The 21203-nt window shown below is 40.6% G+C and overlaps 2 protein-coding genes and 1 long non-coding RNA gene across 5 annotated transcripts; 1 reads left to right on the top strand and 2 right to left on the bottom strand.

Moving 5' to 3' along the window:
- Positions 1-776: 776 nt before the first annotated feature.
- LOC136679297 (homeobox protein orthopedia B-like) lies at positions 777-4598 on the top strand. 2 transcript variants are annotated; one of them, XM_066657744.1, is made up of 3 exons: positions 777-886; positions 1510-1907; positions 4077-4598. In XM_066657744.1, exons 1-3 carry the CDS (start codon positions 811-813, stop codon positions 4596-4598), a joined length of 996 nt encoding a protein of 331 aa, XP_066513841.1. In that variant the 5' UTR covers positions 777-810. The 2 variants fall into 2 exon arrangements, with proteins under 2 accessions (XP_066513841.1, XP_066513842.1); XM_066657745.1 differs by having other exon boundaries at positions 811-847.
- Positions 4006-10021, bottom strand: LOC136679298 (uncharacterized). The gene is made up of 3 exons (XR_010796540.1): positions 9786-10021; positions 5914-6077; positions 4006-4609 (listed from the first exon to the last, which is right to left on the bottom strand). It is a non-coding gene; the product is annotated as an uncharacterized lncRNA (long non-coding RNA).
- A 1454-nt stretch (positions 10022-11475) lies between these two features.
- Positions 11476-18698, bottom strand: LOC136677989 (creatine kinase S-type, mitochondrial-like). 2 transcript variants are annotated; one of them, XM_066655728.1, is made up of 9 exons: positions 18553-18698; positions 15765-15963; positions 15585-15680; positions 15041-15262; positions 14760-14845; positions 13355-13478; positions 13123-13257; positions 12785-12910; positions 11476-11583 (listed from the first exon to the last, which is right to left on the bottom strand). In XM_066655728.1, the coding sequence occupies exons 1-9, from the start codon at positions 18696-18698 to the stop codon at positions 11476-11478; spliced, it is 1242 nt and encodes a 413-aa protein (XP_066511825.1). The 2 variants fall into 2 exon arrangements, with proteins under 2 accessions (XP_066511825.1, XP_066511824.1); XM_066655727.1 differs by lacking the exon at positions 14760-14845 and adding an exon at positions 14321-14406.
- Between the last annotated feature and the right edge of the window lie 2505 nt (positions 18699-21203).

Raw genomic sequence — 21203 nt, 5'->3', positions numbered from 1 at the left:
GGACTCGTGGATGTGTGCTTAGCTGCCTCGAAGACTTAATCTCGTGCGTGATGGATGGATTCTCCTCGAACAGAGCCACGGGCTCGCGAGGCGACCAGCAACAAAAAAGCAAAACAACAAAACAACAACAACAACAACAAATTACCATACAAACAACCGGGCTGCCTTCAACCCCCTCCCCAAACACTGCTATAGTAGTGTATCCAGCAATAACGCACGTGCAGTATGGTAGGCTAGGACCCTGATTCGGACGCAGGCCCGGAGTGCCTGGAAATAGACAACAGAATCTTCCCAATAGAAAAAGTCAAAGAGCAGCAGGACAATTTGTGACTTCATCAAGCTCTTTGTAGCCTATACATTGAAATTTTTTGTGTGTTTGTGTGTGTGTGCAGCATCGCGCGCGCATTAAACACACTGTATAACATTTTTCTAGCAGAAGTAGATTTATTATAAACTGTTTGTGTGCTATGATTATGAAGTCATTTATCGCCTATAATAAGGGCCTGATACAATAAATCAGGCGCGCTATTAAGGAGACAGTAATTGCAGACGGAGCCGCTGGTGGTTGGTTGCGGCCATTCTCAGGCTCGAGGCTCTGATTGGCTCTCATCTGAGGAAGCTCATGGGTTCATCCAACTATTAAGCGCCTCCCTGTCTCTCTAAAGAACATTATAATGCCGCGAGCCTCCTGTTTTTTAAAGCACACGGCGAATTTTTCTTCATTTGCCCACTATATGCTGTTGGTTTTTTTTTTTAGTCGGAAAGGGAGTTCAAAGTTGTTTAGGGCTTTTATAGCAGGAGCGCAGCGCCATGCTCTCTCACGCCGACCTCCTGGATGCTCGCCTCGGTGAGTTATCGCCACCCAACTCCGGTCTCCAGCTCCACTGTAAGCTAGAGGAACTTTCAATCTATACAATTATGAATTGATGGTGGACTTAATTCCTAATCTAATTTTCAACTGCGAACTGCCTTGATATTGCAATTCATTATCTGCTGAATTAATTACATCTAGCCCATTTCATCAACCTGTCTAAATATTGATAGAATGCGATCACGGCTTAACGGGATGGAGGGGTAACTTTGTTGTTGGATGTACACCGCACTGGGGGAAAGCTCGCTTGCAGGCGCGTGCACAATTTCGGACGAATGCCATGTTTTGTTTGATTTTTCTAGGAGAAATGAGAGTTAACACATCCTCTAATGCACGGCTGCTGATTGTTTGCTGGATTTAACGCTGGGGAAAATAAAACAACATTTAAAAGGGCGCGTGCAAAACAAACGGCGGCTTTTATACAGCTCTTGTGTTTAAACTGTGCAGTATTTCAATTTAAGTAGAGGATGTGCTGACCCATTTCCACAGAAATGCCAATGACCATGGGGTGTTTAAACTTTTGCACGCGACTGTGAGCCTGGTGAAACCCTGTTGATGATGGGACTAAATACCTACTGTTTGCAGGTTTGCCTGGTGCGATGGAAAAGCTTAATTCTGTTACCGCCTTTCTTTGACAGGGATGAAGGATGCTGCTGTGGAGCTGCTCGGACACAGGGACGCGTTAAAATGCCGCCTCGGGGGCGCGGACAGCGCTCACCCGGACCTGAGCTCTGGTACTGAGGCCGTGGAGGGCACCACCCTCCTCCCCGGAGAAGACTTAACCAATGGCGGTTCCAACCCCAACGGCATGCCGCAGGTCGGAGGCAAAGAGCAAGAAAAGCAACAGCAGCAGCAGCAGCAGAACTCGAGTCAGGCTGGACAGCAGAACCAGCAGAAACAGAAACGCCACAGAACCCGCTTTACTCCCGCGCAGCTCAACGAACTGGAGCGCAGCTTCGCCAAAACACACTACCCGGACATCTTCATGCGCGAGGAACTGGCGCTCAGGATCGGATTAACCGAGTCTCGCGTGCAGGTGAGAGCCAAAACAAAAACAAATACAAAAACAAACAAACTACCTACAAATACAGAGAGATTTCGTGAAGAGCGATAGCAGCATTTTGATCTTAATCGAGACTTTAACCAATTCAGTAGGCTTTATTAACATTTTACAATCAAAACATGTCAAGACAATGTAAACAAGACACGATTTATATGAACCCTGTGTTCAATTACAGTAAAAATAAGCAAAGACTTAAAATAAATATATAAAAATAAAAATAAATATGTTTAATTAAATTTCAAGAAACACTTATGAGGTCAGCCCTTCGTTCGTGATTTATGTGCATTTCTTAAAGTAAATGAACACCACATTTTAATTTGTTGTTTTTAAACACGTGTCTCTCTCACTCCGTCTTTGAACCATATCACAGCCCCGAAGCTTAATAAAGTCAAATTGATCACAATAATAATCTAAGTATTTTTATTTGTTTACTTGATTCTAACAAGATTTAAATAATCATTAAACAATCATTCGGTTTAATCTGAACCTACAGAAATGCTGCCTGAAAGCTTCCCGTGATCTAAATCCATACACTCGCACCAGATATTAACCTATTTTCAGTTCGCACTTTCTTAATAGATTCAATAAACCTATACGCGTTTTCATAATTACCCGCATCATCATCAACCAAACACGGCATTCCGCGCCGTTAACAGTGAAGTCAGACTGATGCTAATTATTCACCAAACGAAGGCTCGCGACTCATTCAACTGAAGACGATCATCATCATTCATCAAAACATATCGCCCAGTCGTTTCAGTATCAAATGTTATTCTCCACAAAAGAAAAACGAAAAGAGATGTTGAAAACAGCGGGCGCGCGCGTTATGAATTCATTTTCAGCTCAGGTGATAAAGTACCGAGGCCAGCCGACCATTTATCTCCTGGAATGGCCTTTCACCCAGAACGGCTTCATCTGAGCGAAGCTGCAAAATATTATTCTCCCCTTTTATTAAGAAATCGCATTTCTGCCTGTGACAGACCTAAGAGCTTCCGGAACGCGCTTATTATTTAGTCCGGGTTGTTGTTTATAAACAAGGCTAGAATCACTGACAGTATTTGAAGACATTTTACGCATTGACAAGTTTCAAACTGGTTAGTTCTCAAAATTATATATTTATAAAATGACAATATTTGATATTAATACTGTGTATAAAATGTTAACTATAAATAACACTGTTATATCATCAGTAAATGAAGGTTTGGCGCTGGGTGAATAATACACTCTTCTTCATTTTATTGGTCTTGGCCAAATGTGTTTTGGAATTTTCGTAATATTTTCTTTTTTGTTGTTGTTTACATTTTACGGTTAATATACGGTTAAAGAAAATTGTAAAATAACTTCTTATTTAAATACAGTAAGTACACACGCCTCCTTCTGTACAATAGTGTCTCCCCTAAACTCTGCTTAACGCGACTCATTAACACAATGAATAAAGGAATATTTACGTCGTGTATTAACTCAATAAAAAGATTAATTGTTCCCACACTACGTTATCTTCCATTTTACGCGTAATTTGACTTTCAGTAAACTCCCGATTTTAAGAGAAGGCAGCGTAGTAATTTAATACATTTTAAATACTTCTAAGCATTTTAAAAAATTAAGCCAAATAAAAACCTGGACGAACGTGGGGTTCATTCGATCATTCGTTTACCAGAATATTAAATACTTGCAAACGAGTTAAAATAAATATTGTGTAGGTTAAACTGACAAGATATTTGTGAGAGCCCAGGGTCAGATGACATATTTTGATGATGTTCTAAATTGAAAGAGAGAACAGATTTTTTTTATTATAATTGAACACAGTGGAATTTAAGGCTTATAATTTGTGCGCCATATTAAAGAGTGTTATTAAGGATTGTTATGGGAATGATGTGTTATGCTCCATTACAACATCAGCAAAACCGTAATCTGACCGGGGGGCACATGTTTACAAAATAAACTTTGTTGAACGCATGAAGGGTAAAGATTAATAAGGTCATTTTTAGGTTATGTTTTTTTTTTAAAGGTGATACAGATCATATTTGTTTGATGTTCAAAGAACTCTACATTTTAAAAACAATCGGTTTAATTTTGAAGACAGTATCTACTAATTTACTTATAGCTAACCCTTCATTTATAATTTTTCCAAACGCTCTTCAGGTGTGGTTTCAGAACCGTCGCGCCAAGTGGAAGAAGCGCAAGAAGACCACCAACGTGTTCCGCGCGCCGGGCACGCTGCTGCCCACGCACGGCCTGCCGCAGTTCGCGCACTCCTCGGCAGCGGCGATGGGCGACGGGCTGTGCTCGTTCCACGCAGGCGACACGCGCTGGGCGGCAGCGGCGGGCATGGCGGCAGCGGGGATGGCGGGGGTCCCTCAGCTGCAGCTGCCCCCCGCGCTGGGCCGCCAGCAGTCCGTGGCGCAGTCGCTGTCGCAGTGCAGTCTGAGCGGAGGGCCGCCTCCACCGCCGCCACCGAGCTCCATGGGCCTCTCCAACCAGCCGCACCTCTACCAGTCCGCCTTCCCCGGTATGGTGACCGGGCCGCTGTCCGGCCACAGCAACAGCACCAACGGCTCGCCGCAGCTCTGCAGCTCACCGGACACGGACGTGTGGAGAGGGACCAGTATCGCCTCGCTGCGCCGCAAAGCGCTCGAGCACACCGTCTCCATGAGCTTCACCTAACCGGACAAACACTAAAATACACGATCATAAAAAAAAAAAAAAAAGGAAAAGAAGAAGAAAAAAAAGAGTTAAAAAGAACATTAAAGCCCCCCCCAACCCCCAACCCACCGAGTAGTTCACACACAGTGGAGGAGCACTCAGCAGCGGAGGGTGGGGAACGACTGGTCACGATTGGCAGCATGAAATGGGGGAAAATAAATGGAAATTTCAGTAAAAAAAAATCATGATCCCACTGTAAAGACGCCTCGTCAGTTCACTGTAAAAATGCTGCCAACTTAAGAAACCATGTCACCTTAAAATTTCCAGTTCATTGAACTTGAATACTGAGAACAAGGCAGGTTTGTTCTGATTGCTCACTGTTACAAGTTCAATTCACTCCAAATTTTAAGGCGCCACTATTTTCCCCGAAGGCAATGACATCATGTGATGGAAAGCAAATTAGCTTCATCCATTTAAATTCAAAAGCTCCATTCAGAGTCCAGCTTAGGCCAGGAATGGGCTTTTAATCCTGGCCAAAGTGGCCCTGTATTGGCCAGTGTTTTATTCAAACTTTAAATTTGAGTTTAAAATATGAGCATCATCACATGGAGTCGCCACTGTTTACAGTGAATATTTACACCACTGTGAAACAGATTCACTTTCTTAAGGCGTGAAGATGTGAGTAACCAGGCTCTGAATTCTGAATTTACTCCATTCAAATGTGTGCACTGGTTTCACAGGAATAAACACATCGCATCAACCCAGTTACTGCCCTTCATTTTACAAACAGGAGGTTTGGCAGTGTTTTGATGGACTTGTGTTTTCATCATGTGAAACCGAGGCCAACATCTGAGAAAATAAAAGCTGTTGCTTATTTTCAGAGGGTTACCTCATTTTTAAAGTTAAAAAAAAAGTACTTATTTGTTTATTTATTTTACAGCGAGCTCATATTTGAACACAAGGCTGGACATTCAGGTCTTCTGGGCCTTCAGGGCAGAAGAAACAAATAGGCTGTTCTAATATAAACTGCTTCCTTCTGAGCAAACCCGTTTATTGAAATGTCAGTTGAAATTCTCTGTTGAAATTGTTTTTAATTGTTTTCCTCTGATACACGGAGAAAGTCGGGGATGTTCTGTTCTCAGTTAACAGGATGTTAATCCCAGGAATAAAAGAGTAACTCAGACAAGTGTGTCCTGTATAAGACTGTCCTGTTCTGACCCGATGGCCCAGGATACCCCAGTCTACCCTGTCTTATTTATTTATTTATTTATTTATTTATTTATTTATTCATATATTTATTTATTTATTATGAAATTATTCCATTGATCCGAGTCACCTCTGACTGTTGAGTTCTGATCTGTTCATGGCAGCTGTCTCCACATAGTTGGTTTAAAGCATGGGGCTCACGTGGGTGGCTTCTCCCAGGACTGTACAGGTGAATAAAGATGTATTACGAGCCGAAATTCTCCACGACTCCGGCTCGGCTGCATGTCCACTGGCCTAGGAACACAGAGGAGAGTTTCCATAAAAGCGAAAGGAAGTTGAATAGGATGTTTGTGTAGATAAAAAGCATTCTTGTTACCTGCTGGTCTGTTAGTGATATGTTTTGACTTACTGTATGTGCTTATACTGAAATGTGTTTCTGTTTTTTGTGTTTTATTTTTTTCTTTTATTTATTTATTTATTTGAGGGGGGTTGTTTTTGTTTGTTTTTTCCTTTTCCTTCTTTCTTAAACATTTATCAAACCAAATGCGACACACCTGAACAGGTTTATATCAATTTATTGTAAATGGGTGAATAAAAATCATTTTCAGTAACGTCCAAAAACAGTCTGTCTTTGCCTACGAGCTAATGACTACCATCGTGTGCGTGAATGCAGGCATCAGTGAAGGAAATATATGACTGCTGATGTGAAGGACAGTCAAAGAGACCTATATAAAGACCTCTTATCAGAAAAAACGAATGCTTCTATTACTGGACTTGACTAGGCACCTCCAGACACTTCCTTACTCCTCATGTTGGCTGTCAGAATGTGCTGCACACAGCTTAGGGCTTATGGCTTTATGTTGTCTGGCATCATGTCTCACTGCTTCGCTCAATGTGTCACAGGGAAAGTAAATATTTAGGCTGAGAGCTTCTCTGCTATTGCGTTTGTCAATGCATTAGGTTCCATATCTCCAACATCATCATGAAGATCATTCTTGGATATTTATGGGCCATTACATGCTGAGAGATATAAAGACGGAGCCTCTTAAGAAGAGGGTCCTGTGGAGGTTTGCTCTGATAGGACCATGTTTAGTTTCCTAGAGAACTTGTCAATGGAGAGTTCTTCTCTAAATGAGATGAAGCAAGTGCTAAATCCGTTTTTTAAAGGTTTAGAAACATTTAAAGGCACTGAAACACTAAGCAGCATCCACATTTATTCCCAAGGACATACCGGCGTCTTCAAAAAAGCCCTTATGAAATGATCAAATCAGATATTTTTCCCAAATTAAAGCAAAGAGACGAAGACAAATTGAAACATCTGAACACCCAAGGATTTCCACAAAATAAGATACATCTCAGGTAATAAGTGACATTTAAGCTATATTTAAAATATCCCTCGCTCTCAAGGTGGCAAAATAACACAGAACACAGGTTTCCTTTCACCCTGTCTGTCTCACACACAAACACAGAGCACTCTCAAAGGGTGCCATGGCACAACTGTGAGAACACAGAGATCTAGTGATTGACAACCAGTGGAGATGCATTTTTGTCCACATGGGATGGAGCAGGATTGGAACCAATTAGCGAGTAATCACAGACATGTTTTGCTCCTGCACCCTTTGTGTGCTTTCCTGCAGTTGCCATTGGGGAGGCTTTAGAGGCCACAACTATCTTCTTTGTCCCGCCACCAGCATCCCAATAATGGCCAGTTTGTGTGTGAATGCAGCTACAATAGGTCCTTCAGTCATCAGAAGAGTCATCATTAACAGCTAAGTCTGTTTATTAAATGTTTTCAATACGGTAAGAAGAGCCAGTGATAAATGAAACGTCGTTAAGTAATCACACCATGTTAGTGTTTATAAATAAAGTCAAAAATGGAAAAAACACAAAACTTCCCACATGAGAGATTTAGAAAAATAAAATAAAATGGTGCAGTGCTGTATACAGTGCACCCTGCTAAAGACGCATCAATTATTCCCATCAAAACAGCCATTAAGGGTTTCATTTTCACTGTCAAGCAGTAAAGAATAAAATGTATATTCCATTAAAATATAGTTTGCATCTTTTCAAGAGATTTGTTTCAGCATTTAATAATAAAATGGCCAGGATGTTTTATCACATTCTCAGAGTGTCAGAAGTTCAGTCTCAGAAGCTGTTGGCATTTTCTGGTTCTCGCAATCTGTATAATCCCATATTGAGGTTTACACTCAATCAGTTATTCTCTGCAATCAGTCCCTAGTTCAGAGAGCACCAGCAGCTTCTTGTTCTGATTGATCTGCAATATTTCTTTAAATGTTGACCCCAGGTTTAACCTTATTTCCTTTGTTTTACCCATTTTTATGCAAATATATGTCACATTGTACTTAATGGCTATTTTGTCATAGAGTGGTTTCTACATCTGCACGGTACTGTATAGCGAACAACATTTAATACCACTCACATAAAACTTTACACGTGGACCGGAGAACAGTTTTGTAAACGTGAATGGTGCCGCTTTCCTAAAACTAGAAGAAAAGCACACTATCTTGAAAAATATGAAATGGCTAATTTCAGCGTGCTCTCTCTATATATAAAGTTAATTGTCTCGGAGAATTAGTGGATGAGATCTCATGAAACAACAGAATGTGCTGGGCCTGCAGAAGGCTCCCCCGGTCCCTGCACAACCTCCACTCACACATCCATCATCATCAGCTCAGCATCTGCTCAGAGAGCCAGACTCCCTTTACCTCCTGCGCTCATGCACACACTCCCTTCAGAGCAGCACTTCTTATTCTCTGCACTGGGCCAAATTTATGGTAAACATCGTGTGATGATCAGATGATTGTGAGACGTCAGTGAATGGGAGTCTGTCAGAACGGTAGATTATGGTATTGATTCGCAAGAAGTAGTGAGTTTTGTTGTATAACAGACACCACAAAACCACAACCTAGTGCTAACTTTGTGTTCTCCTGGCTCCGGGACACCTCATTCAACTTATCAGCTAATTACCAGACCCTTAATGAGTTGAATCAGGTGCTTGGGAGCATGGAAATTGTGCTCCGCTCTAGGCCTCCACAACTGGATGGGGACATCCTTGCTTTAAGTGGAGCCACTGTGCTTCAGGTGTACAGTAGCACTTATTAGGAACTTTGCATTTCATTTATTTATGCCAGTGAACAAGTAATGAGATGAGGGGGCAAACAGAAGGTACATAAATTGCCACCTACCCACTGGGTCTTACGGATTTCGAATCATCGTCCAGCACGGCTTTGTGCAATTTTCAAAATATGGGCTCCAGTTCATTTTCTATATTATATAGACATTCTTCACAAAAGTTCCCAAGTGGATCATGGCTTGGTTGCATGATTCTTGGATGCTGATGAAAATCTCCAATATACAGGTACTATTCTAGTTTCCAAGAATAAAACGTTGAAGCCAAGAACAATTTAAGAATATTTGTTTGTGCAGCTGATCCTATAATGAATCATGGGACAAACAGAATTTATATTAATTGCAGCCTAACCTGTTACTACACATGGCACTGGAAATGATTAAGGGACTTTTATTATATATTATTATAAGAAGAGTTATTTTTTTATTTCTATATGTTTTTTTTTTTTTACTTAAGGTTATTTGAAGGACCCTCCATTGAAAGGTTGTTTCTACCGAAAGCAACCAATAGCGTCTCTCCAAACAAATCTTGTTGGCACCATTAGATTTAAGAGTGTAAATCCTTCCTTACCTTTGTAGGGTAGTTCCAACGATGTTTTCATAGCTCAGTGTTAAACATGTAAACCCAATCATTCAGAGTGGATTGATATGAAACTTAACCAATTAAAATTTAAAACAAAGAAATGACCTGAGACATTGCTAATGATTTAATGCTAGTTCTGAGAAATTTAGCTTAGAGTATATTTTAACATCCATTTATGAAAGTATGGATGTGGAGCTTTTGAAAAGCAGCTTAAATCTCTGTCAAGAACACAAAAACCTTTGCTCTTGTCTCACAGAGTGCTCCCTCACCTCTTTTCCTGTAGTCTTCCTGCTGGGCCTGCCGATACTTGCCCTTGAGTTCCTGTGTTTGAGCAATGGAAAGCACCCTATAGGCCCTGACAGGAGTGGCAGCTCAACGGTAAATCAGAAATCAGTGCCGGAGAGAGAGAGGAGCAAGCCACCATGAAGGTCACAGCCATGAGCGTGCCATCTTCTCATGTCTGTCCACACAATGCACACAGCCGTGACCAGCAGGACGTCCCTGTCTGAGACCAGAGAGGACTGTCCATCATCATCTGCTTAACCCCGGGTGGTTTTGATACCCAATTATCCTGCACAAATTCATGACATTTAATTGCTCCTGCACACACACGCATATATATATATATAGATAGATAGATAGATAGATAGATAGATAGATAGAGAGCAAAAATGTGTTTTTATAAGTCTGTTGTTAAGCAGATATTGGCTGGGTTAGAGATTTATTGTCAATTCCTCAGAGTAAACACACTAATATCAATAGTCTATATCAAATCTGGAAGATGATCTCAGCAGATATGCCGAGGTCTTTTATTTACCAAAGGAGAAGACTTCATCTGGCCACAGGAAGCTTGGCCTATTTTCTCACGTTTGATTACTGCCACCTGCTGGTCAGTTGACAGTTTGATGGAAAGCTGGAAGAATTGCCATGACAGAAACAGAGAAGACAGCTTCGGCTGTTAATATTATTTGTACGGATTAAAATGGACTTCAGAATTTGACCTGAAATGAAGAGTTGCAAAAGGTAGCACTGAAATTTAAAGATATATTGCGTACTGAAAACAAGTTCTCTTTTTAGATTATAGGCTGCTCACATTCATGTGTGTGGGTGAATATTTACACTTTACGGCTTCAATAGAAACTCTTATAAATACTTTTCACACTGGATTAGCTCTCAGTAGCTTGAGTACGAGCCAGAAATGGCATACGCCAACCTCCTATAAATACTCCTGGATTCATTTCAGGCTTATAGCCTGTGGTCATAGTCAGTCTGAATGGGACACTATGACTTGTTCACTTTCACACAAAACGCCACCTTCTGTCACTGATAAAAGATTAGATTTACAGAAGAAAAACTGCTCATAGCTCAGTGTAAAACAATGATTTTTACTTGGAGGCTCACACTATACTGTGCCAATTTCTCCTTTAACCATGCAGTAATATGAGTCCCCCACTGTTAACACTATTAGTATTATGAGGGGAACATCATTAATATAATTTCAGAAAAGGAAAGCAGCCCAGTAGAAAGTCTGCTGACCAGAACAGACAAGGAAAGATGTACGTGGTCCAATACAACGTATATACAACATATATAAAAATGTGTTTTATATGAAACATGCAGAAATTGTGAGGAAGTTTTTAGAGATATAACAGTCTTCAGATGTTTTGTTCCAACATTTGAAATTCCAGTAGACTTTCATAAGATTGCCCTTGACCATGGAGTATTGTTTTTGAACCTACAAAGGAGTCCAGAAAAATGAGAAGCATTTCACTTGTTCTATTATTGTGAGAAGTCTGTAGGCACAACACACAGGACAGTTTTAATAGAAGGATTTATTGGGTGTAGGTTTACAGTAAGACCCGCTGTAGTGGTGAAAATGGCTGAGGGCTGTGCTGATGATGAGTGACCCCCAGGACGTGCCCTCAGCCATTTCAACTGGACACTGTCAGATGAAACTTCTCATTTCCTGATGGGACCTGGAACTTTGATGTCCTGGCCCTTCTCCAGCTTCTTCTCACACTCAATCAGAAAGTTGACACCATCTACCACACACTGAACAAGCTCCACCTGCAAAGACAGAGCTTCAGATCAGCCTCTAGTGACCCTTAATGCTCTCAAATGTTAAAACAGCTCACACACAGGTTAGAAATACATAGCTGATGTCCATAAAACAACATGTATCTCCATTTTTGTCCAATTCTAGTTTATCATTTGAACAAAGCAGCTGTGCTTTGTGAAAGTTTCAGAAATGGACCAATAGAAATGCTCCAAATGCTCTAGTTTCTTTAGCCTATACATTTATTATTTTGGAGATGTTTTTCTTTCAACAGCATTGATAGAATCCATACACTGCAAAAAAAGGGGGTCTCTTAGCAATGTTATATCTCTCATTTTGAGAATATTCAATGATTAATGAACTTGTTTATAGATGTATTTCAATAGTTTTATGTCATTATGTCCAGTGAAAGTATTTTATTCCATTGGCAGATTCATTGGCTTGTATTAGGCAACATTATTGGACTTAAACAAGATGCATATTTTTTGCAACGAATAAGGGCTCAATTAAGGGCAGGGAATGTTGTAGAGTGTATCAGGACAGTGTTAAATATATAATGGTTTTCCACACAGAGCAGAGACCTCTAGTATGTCAGTAACCTGACCTTAAAGGAACCCGCCTTTCTTGCATTTGGCGGTCAGATGAATTTTCAATATTTGTGAGATTTTACGCAGCAAAACTAGTCATCATTTATTTTAGGCAATATTCAAACAGCACCCTTTCAAACTCTCTACAGAAAGCCCTATTTTCATTGTTGTTTATAGAGCAATGCTGCATATAATTAGCCCACCAGTGTTTTATTTAGTGTTTAAACAGGGTCAGAGGCCCACAAATATTACCATACACTGTCCAATGTTGACCATTCAATATTATGAATGACTAATGTTGATCGAGTTACTGCTATTTCATTCCAAGTAGCATCTGCTGTAGGTGTTTTTTGTTGTTGCAGCTAAGTGGCCATAAAAGGCCTAGTGTAGTGAACAGAACATTTCTGTTTGTTTTTTAAACCCAAAAAACAAGTGGCATTTGCAGATTCTGGGAATACATTGTCACAAAGGCTTTTTTTCTTGCTGTAATAAACTGTATGTCAACGCCTACAACCCCCAACCTCAGGTGACTTCTAGTTGGAGGATTTACTATCACCCCACCCATCTCAATCCTATTAAGGTGTTTGCTGAAGATAAGACTTCCTGCAGAATAGGAGTTACTTACTTCAGATTTGCCCAGCCGGTCCAGGTTGGAGATGTCAAAAACGTCTCCTACAGCAGCAGTGTCTACTCCTCCTGTGCCACGCTTCTGTAGCCTGAGATTTTCCAGGATCTTGGAGAAACGAGGGTCCTTTGGGCAAAAACACAAAAGATCTATATTCACAGTCTACTTCAGCTGAAATTAAATTGTTTATTTCGCTTAACCACCATTGTTTTACAATCCCTGTGTCCATCCCACTCTCGGCTGGTCAATGTCCACACGGTACATGTTACTTATGTAGTGTGGCCCTGCTGTTGCAGTGCCGAGACAACAGAAAACCAGCTCTTTGCCTGTTGCAGTACCTTGCTGAGGAGTGGCAGACGGACATGGACTCCAGCCCTGAGTCCAGTTCCCAGATTGGAGGGGCAGGTCAGGATGTAGCCCAAATGTTCATTCCACATGAACTCCCAGCCTCTCTCCTTAATCAGCCTCTCCACCTTAAAAGAAGCAGTAGCACAAACAAACCCACTGATTTCTGGTTCTTAGCTGTGAACATGATCATGAATGATGTTCTTCCAAGTGATTTACACATACGTCTTTCAGTCCTCTGCAGAATCTGTCAAAGACTCTCTTCATATTGCCGCCCTTCTCCATGGAGATGACGCGGGTGTGGTCCTCCTCATTGATCCAGATTAAGAATGTCTTCTCGTTGTTATGCCTGTGATGTGACACACCCATTTGTTTTTGAAACTACTCTCCAGGTTACAATATAAAAATGGCAACACTGAATAAGAGCACCTGAAAATACTTAATTACCACGCTCTCAAACACTGCCATTAGATTAATACATTAGACAACAGTGTTCACAACAATAAGACACTAAGCCTATATTATCAGGACCATAAGTGACCCAAAAGACTTGACATTAAATGATTCATAATCACAAATACTATTTTCTTTATTTGTTTTTTTTTTAATTAGATTTTGGTGTTGTTACAACTATATATATATATATATATATATATATATATATATATCAACACCTCTACAACTTTTATATTGTACATATCTAACAATTTGAAACTAAGTTCTTTAAAATTACTTTTTGATGTCACAAAAGCCAATCACATTTACATATGTCTAATTATTCGGTGTATGGCAGTTAAACTTTGTTTATGTTAACTTTGGCCACCTGAATGTCAGTTCAAACTGAAGATATAATGAATATTACAGTCCAGACTGTCCCCATTGAATAAGACACAATTTACAGGGGAACCAGTAAGAACACAAGTCATTTGCATATTTCAGTCTTAAAGACACAGTCTGTTTAATATTAGTACCAAAGTGAGACTGAAAAATACAAGTACGAATGAATTGCTGAATTGGACCGTTTTCCCACCATCTTTGCTTTCAAAAGATTCCACGACTTTGATGCGTTAGCCAAAGATACTGGTCAGTGGGAAATAAAAGTGGTAAGTACGATATATAACTCTGGAATTTCACACACAAGTTCACATGCTATTTATGAGTGGTCAGTGGTGCTGGTCTCATGCACCATACCAGATTCCTCTGGCATCTGGCCAGTCACGAGCCATTCCTGCACAGGTCAGCAAGGGGGAGACAGGCTTATCAAACAGGAAGTGATCCTAGGGTGGACAGACCAATAAGGAGCAAAGGGAGGGGTCAAACAGAAAGCGACAGGGTCAAGGTTGAATGCAAAAGGTCTTTTTCCCCACAATCTATTGGACTGCACTGAAATCTTCCAATGTACACTCCTCTAGCCAACACTTGGCACTGAACCTAGTGACCCTTGGCTCACGAGCAGCTGGTCCAGAACATCACATTTCATTTTATCTTTTTCTATCTAGATTATAAAAGTGTTGAGCTGTACTAATGATGTGTTGGCAACGGCTTGAACAGATGCAGGTATTGCTTGATTACTACTACAGGGTAGCTTCTGTCTAACTGGGGATAACTACATTCTATTCTTCTTCCTTACCAAATTCCTCGAGCATCAGGCCAGTCTCTGGCCATTCCAGATGCAGTGAGGAGAGGAGACACCGGCTTATCAAACAGAAAGTGCTCCTGAGAGGCCAGCATGGGACAAGAGTAGCCATACTGGTGTTAAGTGCCGTCAAACAGATACATAAAAGGCTTGCATCTGGAATCTCAGAAATGGAAGTAATCTGAATGAGCTTCATAAACACAGACAAAACACTGTAAAAAAAAAGGGATGTCTGTATCTAAGCTTTATCTCTCTGGTTTTATGAAAGGTCTTACATCAATCAGCTGCTGCTGCTCCTTATCGGTCATGTCAGTCAGGCTGTAGTATTTGCCGGACAGGTCTCCTTTCAGGCCAGAAAGAGCCTGGACCGTAACACGCTCCACCTCACGTCTCTCAGCGCGTGTGCAGGCTGGAGGGAGGCCGAGGCCTCGAATACTGCGGCCAGTGCGCACACGAGACGACAACACGTACTTCTCATCAAACATCCCAGAGGTGAGCTGCACCAGAGACATCAGCATCAGTTTCATCAACATAAACAACAAGAGAGTGAGTGTTCTGCATTAAAATTCAGAGTTAATGAAGTCATAAGTCATTACTAAAAATTAGAATGCATTATTTACACCCTGATCATTTGTTATTCTTACATAATTTTACTGTAAAATGCAGCTGAAATGAGAAATTAAATTTATGCTCCATACAGTGGAGCCTCACACAGGGACAGCTATGTTTAAAATCAGGATTTCAACTGATGACCCTTAATTTTGGGGTCCACAGCAGCGAGCTGTTTAGTCTGGGGAAGCCCAGGGATGTACTGTTTACCTTAGAACTGTCCAGGTCTGTAGGGTGCTTCATGGTCCTTGCGTCATAGCCGTTGTGACGGTCCTTGATGACTGGGTCAAACAGGTCAGCAAACACCTGAGGATTACAACCACACTCATTAACTCAGGCCTGGAGTACTACAAAGATTTCACGGCTGTAAAGAGTCTAGGGCGAACACACCTCGTAGCTTTCCTCATCTCCAGCCACCATGCCCACAGTCTTGATGAAAGGGTGACCAGGATTGTCCACCCCAGTCTGAATGCACTGGTCAAGTGTCCAGTTGTTTGGAGTGGCCTTGTCCCTCAGACGAGCGTAGATAGCAGGGGTGAGAGCAGATGCCATGCAGTTGTTATGCTTACGAAGATCTGGGAAATCAGCACTGTACGAAAAAAAATGTGACAATGAAAACATGATTATAAATTGCAAGGTCATTTAGCAGATGTTATCCAGAGCAATACAAAACCGATACCTGTTACAGAGGCAGGCAAAATATAATGTTTGGAGTCTTGCTCAATGTAGTGTGTTCACCTGAGCAGGTATCTAAACTCCTGTTGGCTGCATGGAGGGCAACGTTTGACCACTATGTGCCATGTAATATATTATGCTACATGATGTCGTTTTTAATGCAAAATATCTATCTTGGAAATGATATAGCAAAAAGAACAGAGCCGTCAATATCTCTATGGTAACATTCAATATTTAAAAAATTTTAAAAGTAAATTTGCAATATTCTTGCTATTATTTTTGGTCTTACACTATTGATCTTTTATGATATGACATCACAGATCCTACAGACATATGCAGGGGCATACATTACATTTAAATGTGGGGCAAAATATCTTGAGAGCAGTTTTTATGGGAATTGCCAAACGTGTGGTTGTTTTAAGTACGGTGACCAGACATCCTCTTTTACCCGGACATGTCCTCTTTTTTAGACTTAAAAAAATGTCCGGGCGGAATTTCACAAACGTCCGGGATTTTGTTTTTCTAGAGCTTACATAAAACTTCGAGAAGCGTTTCGTTCACAAACTATTCCCGCCCTCCCCTACTCCGATTGGTTCGCTTGAGTAAGAAGGGGGCGTGGTGAAGTAGCCTAAAATCTTCTGAGTGGACGTTCTGACTGTAGAGCTACCGTTATTGGTGCATAACCTTCTCTGTAAACATTTAATTGGTCAGTCTGCACGTCAGTAGTCCTTGTTTACGTCAGGCAAAGCTCATGTACCTACCCTCATCTCGAGCAGCTATGCCGAAACATAAATGTAAGTTCTCGAATGAATTAAAAAAGAAATTCCCATGTTTTGTGTAGCAAATAAAGGTGTAAGTGACCTAATAGCAAACATAGGTTAAGCTAAGAATACAACGGCAGCGAGGAGCGTGACCTCATCACCCCACGAGATGTTTAAATAAAACATAGGTAGTGTATCACAAAATGCTGCCAACTGAAATACAAGCAAGAGATAGCCACAGCCCAAATCCCCTTTTGAAGAAATTGTAAGATTGTTATGGTGATAAGAAATAGTTTTACAGTTTTTTTATTTAGTTCCCCGTGTACAGTTTTGGAACACTCAAACAAATAACAGTAAACTAAGATTGTGTAATGCACCGGAGAAAAACAGATTTAACACGATAACAAATGACAACATTAAAAAATGGGTTTGAGCATGCGCAGAGCTGCAAAGGAGCACACTTCGACTCGTCATAACACCCACAAGTAATACCCAGAATGGCATCTAGACAACACACTATGGGCATTGTGGCATGATTTCATCTGAAAGATCCTTAAAGGAGCACTACCTAATATATTTACCTTAAAATTACAGCTTCACACTCACGAGGATGCTCCACTGACACGTACTAGTGTTTCTTAAACGGAAAACCATAATGGCTGACTGACAGATAAACCACTTTAAACAGGCACCTCTTTATTAAAGAGGTATATTGGAGAGACCGCCGCTCTGGGTGTACTAGTGCACTAGTGTGTGTGTGTGTGTGTGTGTACACTGCCACAGATGGCTTAAATACGGAAAACACATTTCGTTGTACAATGACAAATAATTGTACATTGCACATTAAATTAATACAGCAGTGGAACAAACCATTGTGTGGTTTGTTTTTCCCAAATTCATATTACTATTTATTATGTAAATTTATTTTTATTATTATTTATGTAAATTATATAGTTATATTTATAACGATTACTTGGGGGTACAACTCTGTTTTTCCAGGAAGTAAGGTCGTACACCCCCACCCTTGTGGAGTTCTGCCCCGGACTTATACACATACTTTATAAATGTACCGTTTTCAACACATGTAGAAATGTTTTGGTATGATATTGATTATAAGCACACAGTAATATGTACGAAATGATAAAGGACTGAATCTTGTACTTCATTGTTTTGACCGAGTACTCACTACCAGAACATTTTATTACAGACACCTTGTTCAGTACAAAATCAGCTGGTGTGGTATTGCAGATGCAGACAGTAGAGTAGAGTGTGACTCTGTGTCTCTGGACCTGATTTATAGCTCTTCTATCTCTGAGCCAAGTGTGTAAGAAAGCACAGGAAACATGACTGACCTGACCTTCTCACAAACACACCACCCTCCCTAGGATTTAAAGAAAAATGTACCATTTACTCACTGTAAACTTGTGATTTAACTCGATTCATGTCTAAGGTCACAGCAGGTTAAAAACAAGTTATGTTTACATTTAAGTCATTTGGCATATACTCCTATTAAGAATGACTTACAGTTTTAATGTAGTGGAAATGTAGGTGAATGTAGGGTTAGGAATCTTGCCCATGGCCTCTAATAAGTCTATTCCTGTCAGAGCTGGGAAGCAAACCCAAACCTGCAGTGTGTAACCTTCATTCAGCCTTCCATCTGTGAAGAACTCTAGTACATATAAACTCTCCATCTGTGTCTTTCTGAGACACGGCTGTATATATCAGCTGCTGTAATTTCTTACCTGGGAGGATAGAGCTTCTTCCTCTCGTCAGCAGAAACACCAGAACTGCTCATCAGGTAGCCAGCCCCCAGGGTGCCTGCCCCAAGGCTGGCCACGATCACGGCCGAATTGCGGCCGGACAGCATTCGGGTGAAAGTGCTCGCCATCTTCACTGCCTAGATGTCCAGTCAGTCGTACTATGAATCAGGATGAACAAATATGTGCACGTTTTTTAATTACTCTAGTTTCATTTATATTTTATCTTAAACCTTCTTCAACAATTTAGGGCTCATTGCTCAGATATATGACATTGCCTGTCATTTTCTCAGAAGTCATTTTTAATATGTGCCTTGAACTTTCCTTTAAGGTTATGTTTGTGTTCTTGAATTTCAGATGACCGCAGATGTTCTAGAGTAGGTCACCTCAGAAGTTCATTCACATAGCCTCAACTTTGAATGAGCTCACGTCTTGCATAAATTTCAGTCTAAATGTTAATGTAAAGTGCAGTGTGAAAGGACTCTGAACATTCTGAATTATTTTAATTACACACAGCAAATTTGCCAGTGTCAAATGAAAACTTTTAGTGTAAAAATGTAACAATAATAGTGTTCACTTAACACTGTTGAATTTGCTGTGTAATTACAAGGATAGAAGTATGACATTGAGCTGTGACCTTTATAAATATATATGATTTTGAGCCATGATCAGACACGCCCAGGTGATAAGTGACATCATGGTCCTATATAGAAAACATATGAAAATGATTGTTGTCTCCAGATAAAGTTTTAATGCTAGTCCAGGGCTATTTTGGAGGCATTATTGAAGGTAAAGGCGAGTGCTGTGCTGAAGCTGAAATGAGCAGTGGCGACTGTATTAATAGTAACAGGTCCAGATTAAGCAATACTGCCAAGTCTTTGCTGGCAGTAATAAGCTCCACTGGCCACATGATCCATAGTGACATTCTAGTCCGGTCAGAGGGGCTTACAAACAGTCAGCAGACTGAGAAAGAAGCACTGGGGTGAGGAGGACCTGCAGCGTGAAAGCCACTTAACCCTCAGCAAGGGGCTCTGAAACTGAGCATTTCACAAGCGCCTGTTCTTATCTTGACACAAGCAATAATAATAATCAAACTGAGGGTTACAATCTGCTCTAAACTACATTGACTACACTGACACATCCTGACCTAACAAGTGACACTGTAAATATATCTCAGTTTGTCCCGTTTTTATTTTTCAACATTATTTGAGCACAGATGTCCTTTATATTGTATGAATATGGATCAATCAAAACGTTTCAAAACAATGTGGAATAAATCCTTTGTGTTAAATGAACTCATATTAAAAGCTAAGAGCATTCTGCTTTCTCCTGTAAAGGTGCAGTTTGGAGATACAGGGCACAATGTGAGAACATTGAGAACCAGTGGCTAAATGAGGCTTTGTTTACACAGCAAAAGTCCAAGAATCAGTGTGAACAATACAACATTAATAAATTCAAATCTGAACTAAACATACAAACATACTATAATTATTTAATATTCCTACAGATCACCTAAACACAGCATAATCTGCTGTTTTACCATCAATTACTAATTAATTTAATGAACTAAACATAAATGTCATATATCAGTGAAAGTTCTCGGCAGTTCGGCTTTACGCTTCACTCACTGTATTTTTGTAGAAATCATTTTCATTAATTAAATGTACATCTGAATACTTTGTAAAAATGGAATACTAAAGCAACTTTATAAAAGCTACTCACAGTACTCAGAGTGCAGAGAAGGGAATGAGTTCCAGTCACACACACTTCAGCAGGTAGGTGAGTGTAGAGTGGCTCTGCTCTGGGCCTGAGCTGCCAATAAAGAGCTGATCCCAGCAGCCAATCCACTTTCTACCATCAGCATGTGAGAGTGGCCAGCACCTCCCTGCTGTGGGACACTGTGCCCTTCAGCGATCTCCCTCACAAAACCGGAAACCTTCTCACACCTACACAGCTGACCTCTCCTGACCTCCGGAAGGTGTATATGTGCATACATGTGTGTAGGTCCTGTGGCACAGACCACAGTGTTTCAGCTCAATTTACTTGTGTTTCTTGCGCTAGCTATCAACAGCAGTTTCTATGGAAAATTAAAATATTGATCTGTGGGATTTCCTCAGAAACACAGAGTAACATATTTGTCAAGTGTATATTGGCATAAACTTCAGCGCAGGCCTGTTGCGCAAGAGTAACCAGAGAGCTTTGGTATTATCAGGGTTAATACCAGCGTCCCTGCCGGGACACTTTCATCCCTGTCTTTCTCCAATGGATTAGAGGGAAAGACAGCCAGAGAATAGAAGTGACACACTCAGTCAAAATGATTTCTAGTCTTTAAAATGTAGCATTCATTAAAGCTAATTTAGGAGAACACCTTTTTGTCCACCCTTCCCCTGTGTGAAGACAGCTCAACGCTGTTTAGCTGAGAAAAGGAAGTAGACCTCAGTATTACTGCATGTGTTTTGGGTATAGCTTGATAGTGAGAAATTAAAAAGATAACCACATTTTAAGACTGAACCGAGGAAAATACATTTAAGGATTTCTTTGAAAATTCATTAATTATCTGTAAGCGCTTATCCAGTTCAGGGTCGCGGTGGGTCCAGAGCCTACCTGGAATCATTGGGCGCAAGGCGGGAATACAC

The sequence above is a fragment of the Hoplias malabaricus genome, chromosome Y, assembly GCF_029633855.1.
Source record: "Hoplias malabaricus isolate fHopMal1 chromosome Y, fHopMal1.hap1, whole genome shotgun sequence".
Taxonomy (NCBI): Eukaryota; Metazoa; Chordata; class Actinopteri; order Characiformes; family Erythrinidae; genus Hoplias; species Hoplias malabaricus.
This window is presented reverse-complemented; position numbering and strand designations above follow the sequence as displayed.

Excerpts from the sequence above, each read along its gene's own strand:
- LOC136679297 (XM_066657744.1), top strand. The coding sequence starts at position 811 with ATGCTCTCTCACGCCGACCTCCTGGATGCTCGCCTCGGTGAGTTATCG. Across the intron at positions 887-1,509 it reads CTCCGGTCTCCAGCTCCACT|GGATGAAGGATGCTGCTGTG; the intron begins GTAAGCTAGAGG and ends TTTCTTTGACAG. Across the intron at positions 1,908-4,076 it reads TAACCGAGTCTCGCGTGCAG|GTGTGGTTTCAGAACCGTCG; the intron begins GTGAGAGCCAAA and ends AACGCTCTTCAG.
- LOC136677989 (XM_066655728.1), bottom strand. The coding sequence starts at position 18,698 with ATGGCGAGCACTTTCACCCGAATGCTGTCCGGCCGCAATTCGGCCGTG. Across the intron at positions 15,681-15,764 it reads GAGATGAGGAAAGCTACGAG|GTGTTTGCTGACCTGTTTGA; the intron begins GTGTGTTCGCCC and ends TGTAATCCTCAG. Across the intron at positions 15,263-15,584 it reads CAGACCTGGACAGTTCTAAG|CTCACCTCTGGGATGTTTGA; the intron begins GTAAACAGTACA and ends TCTCTGGTGCAG.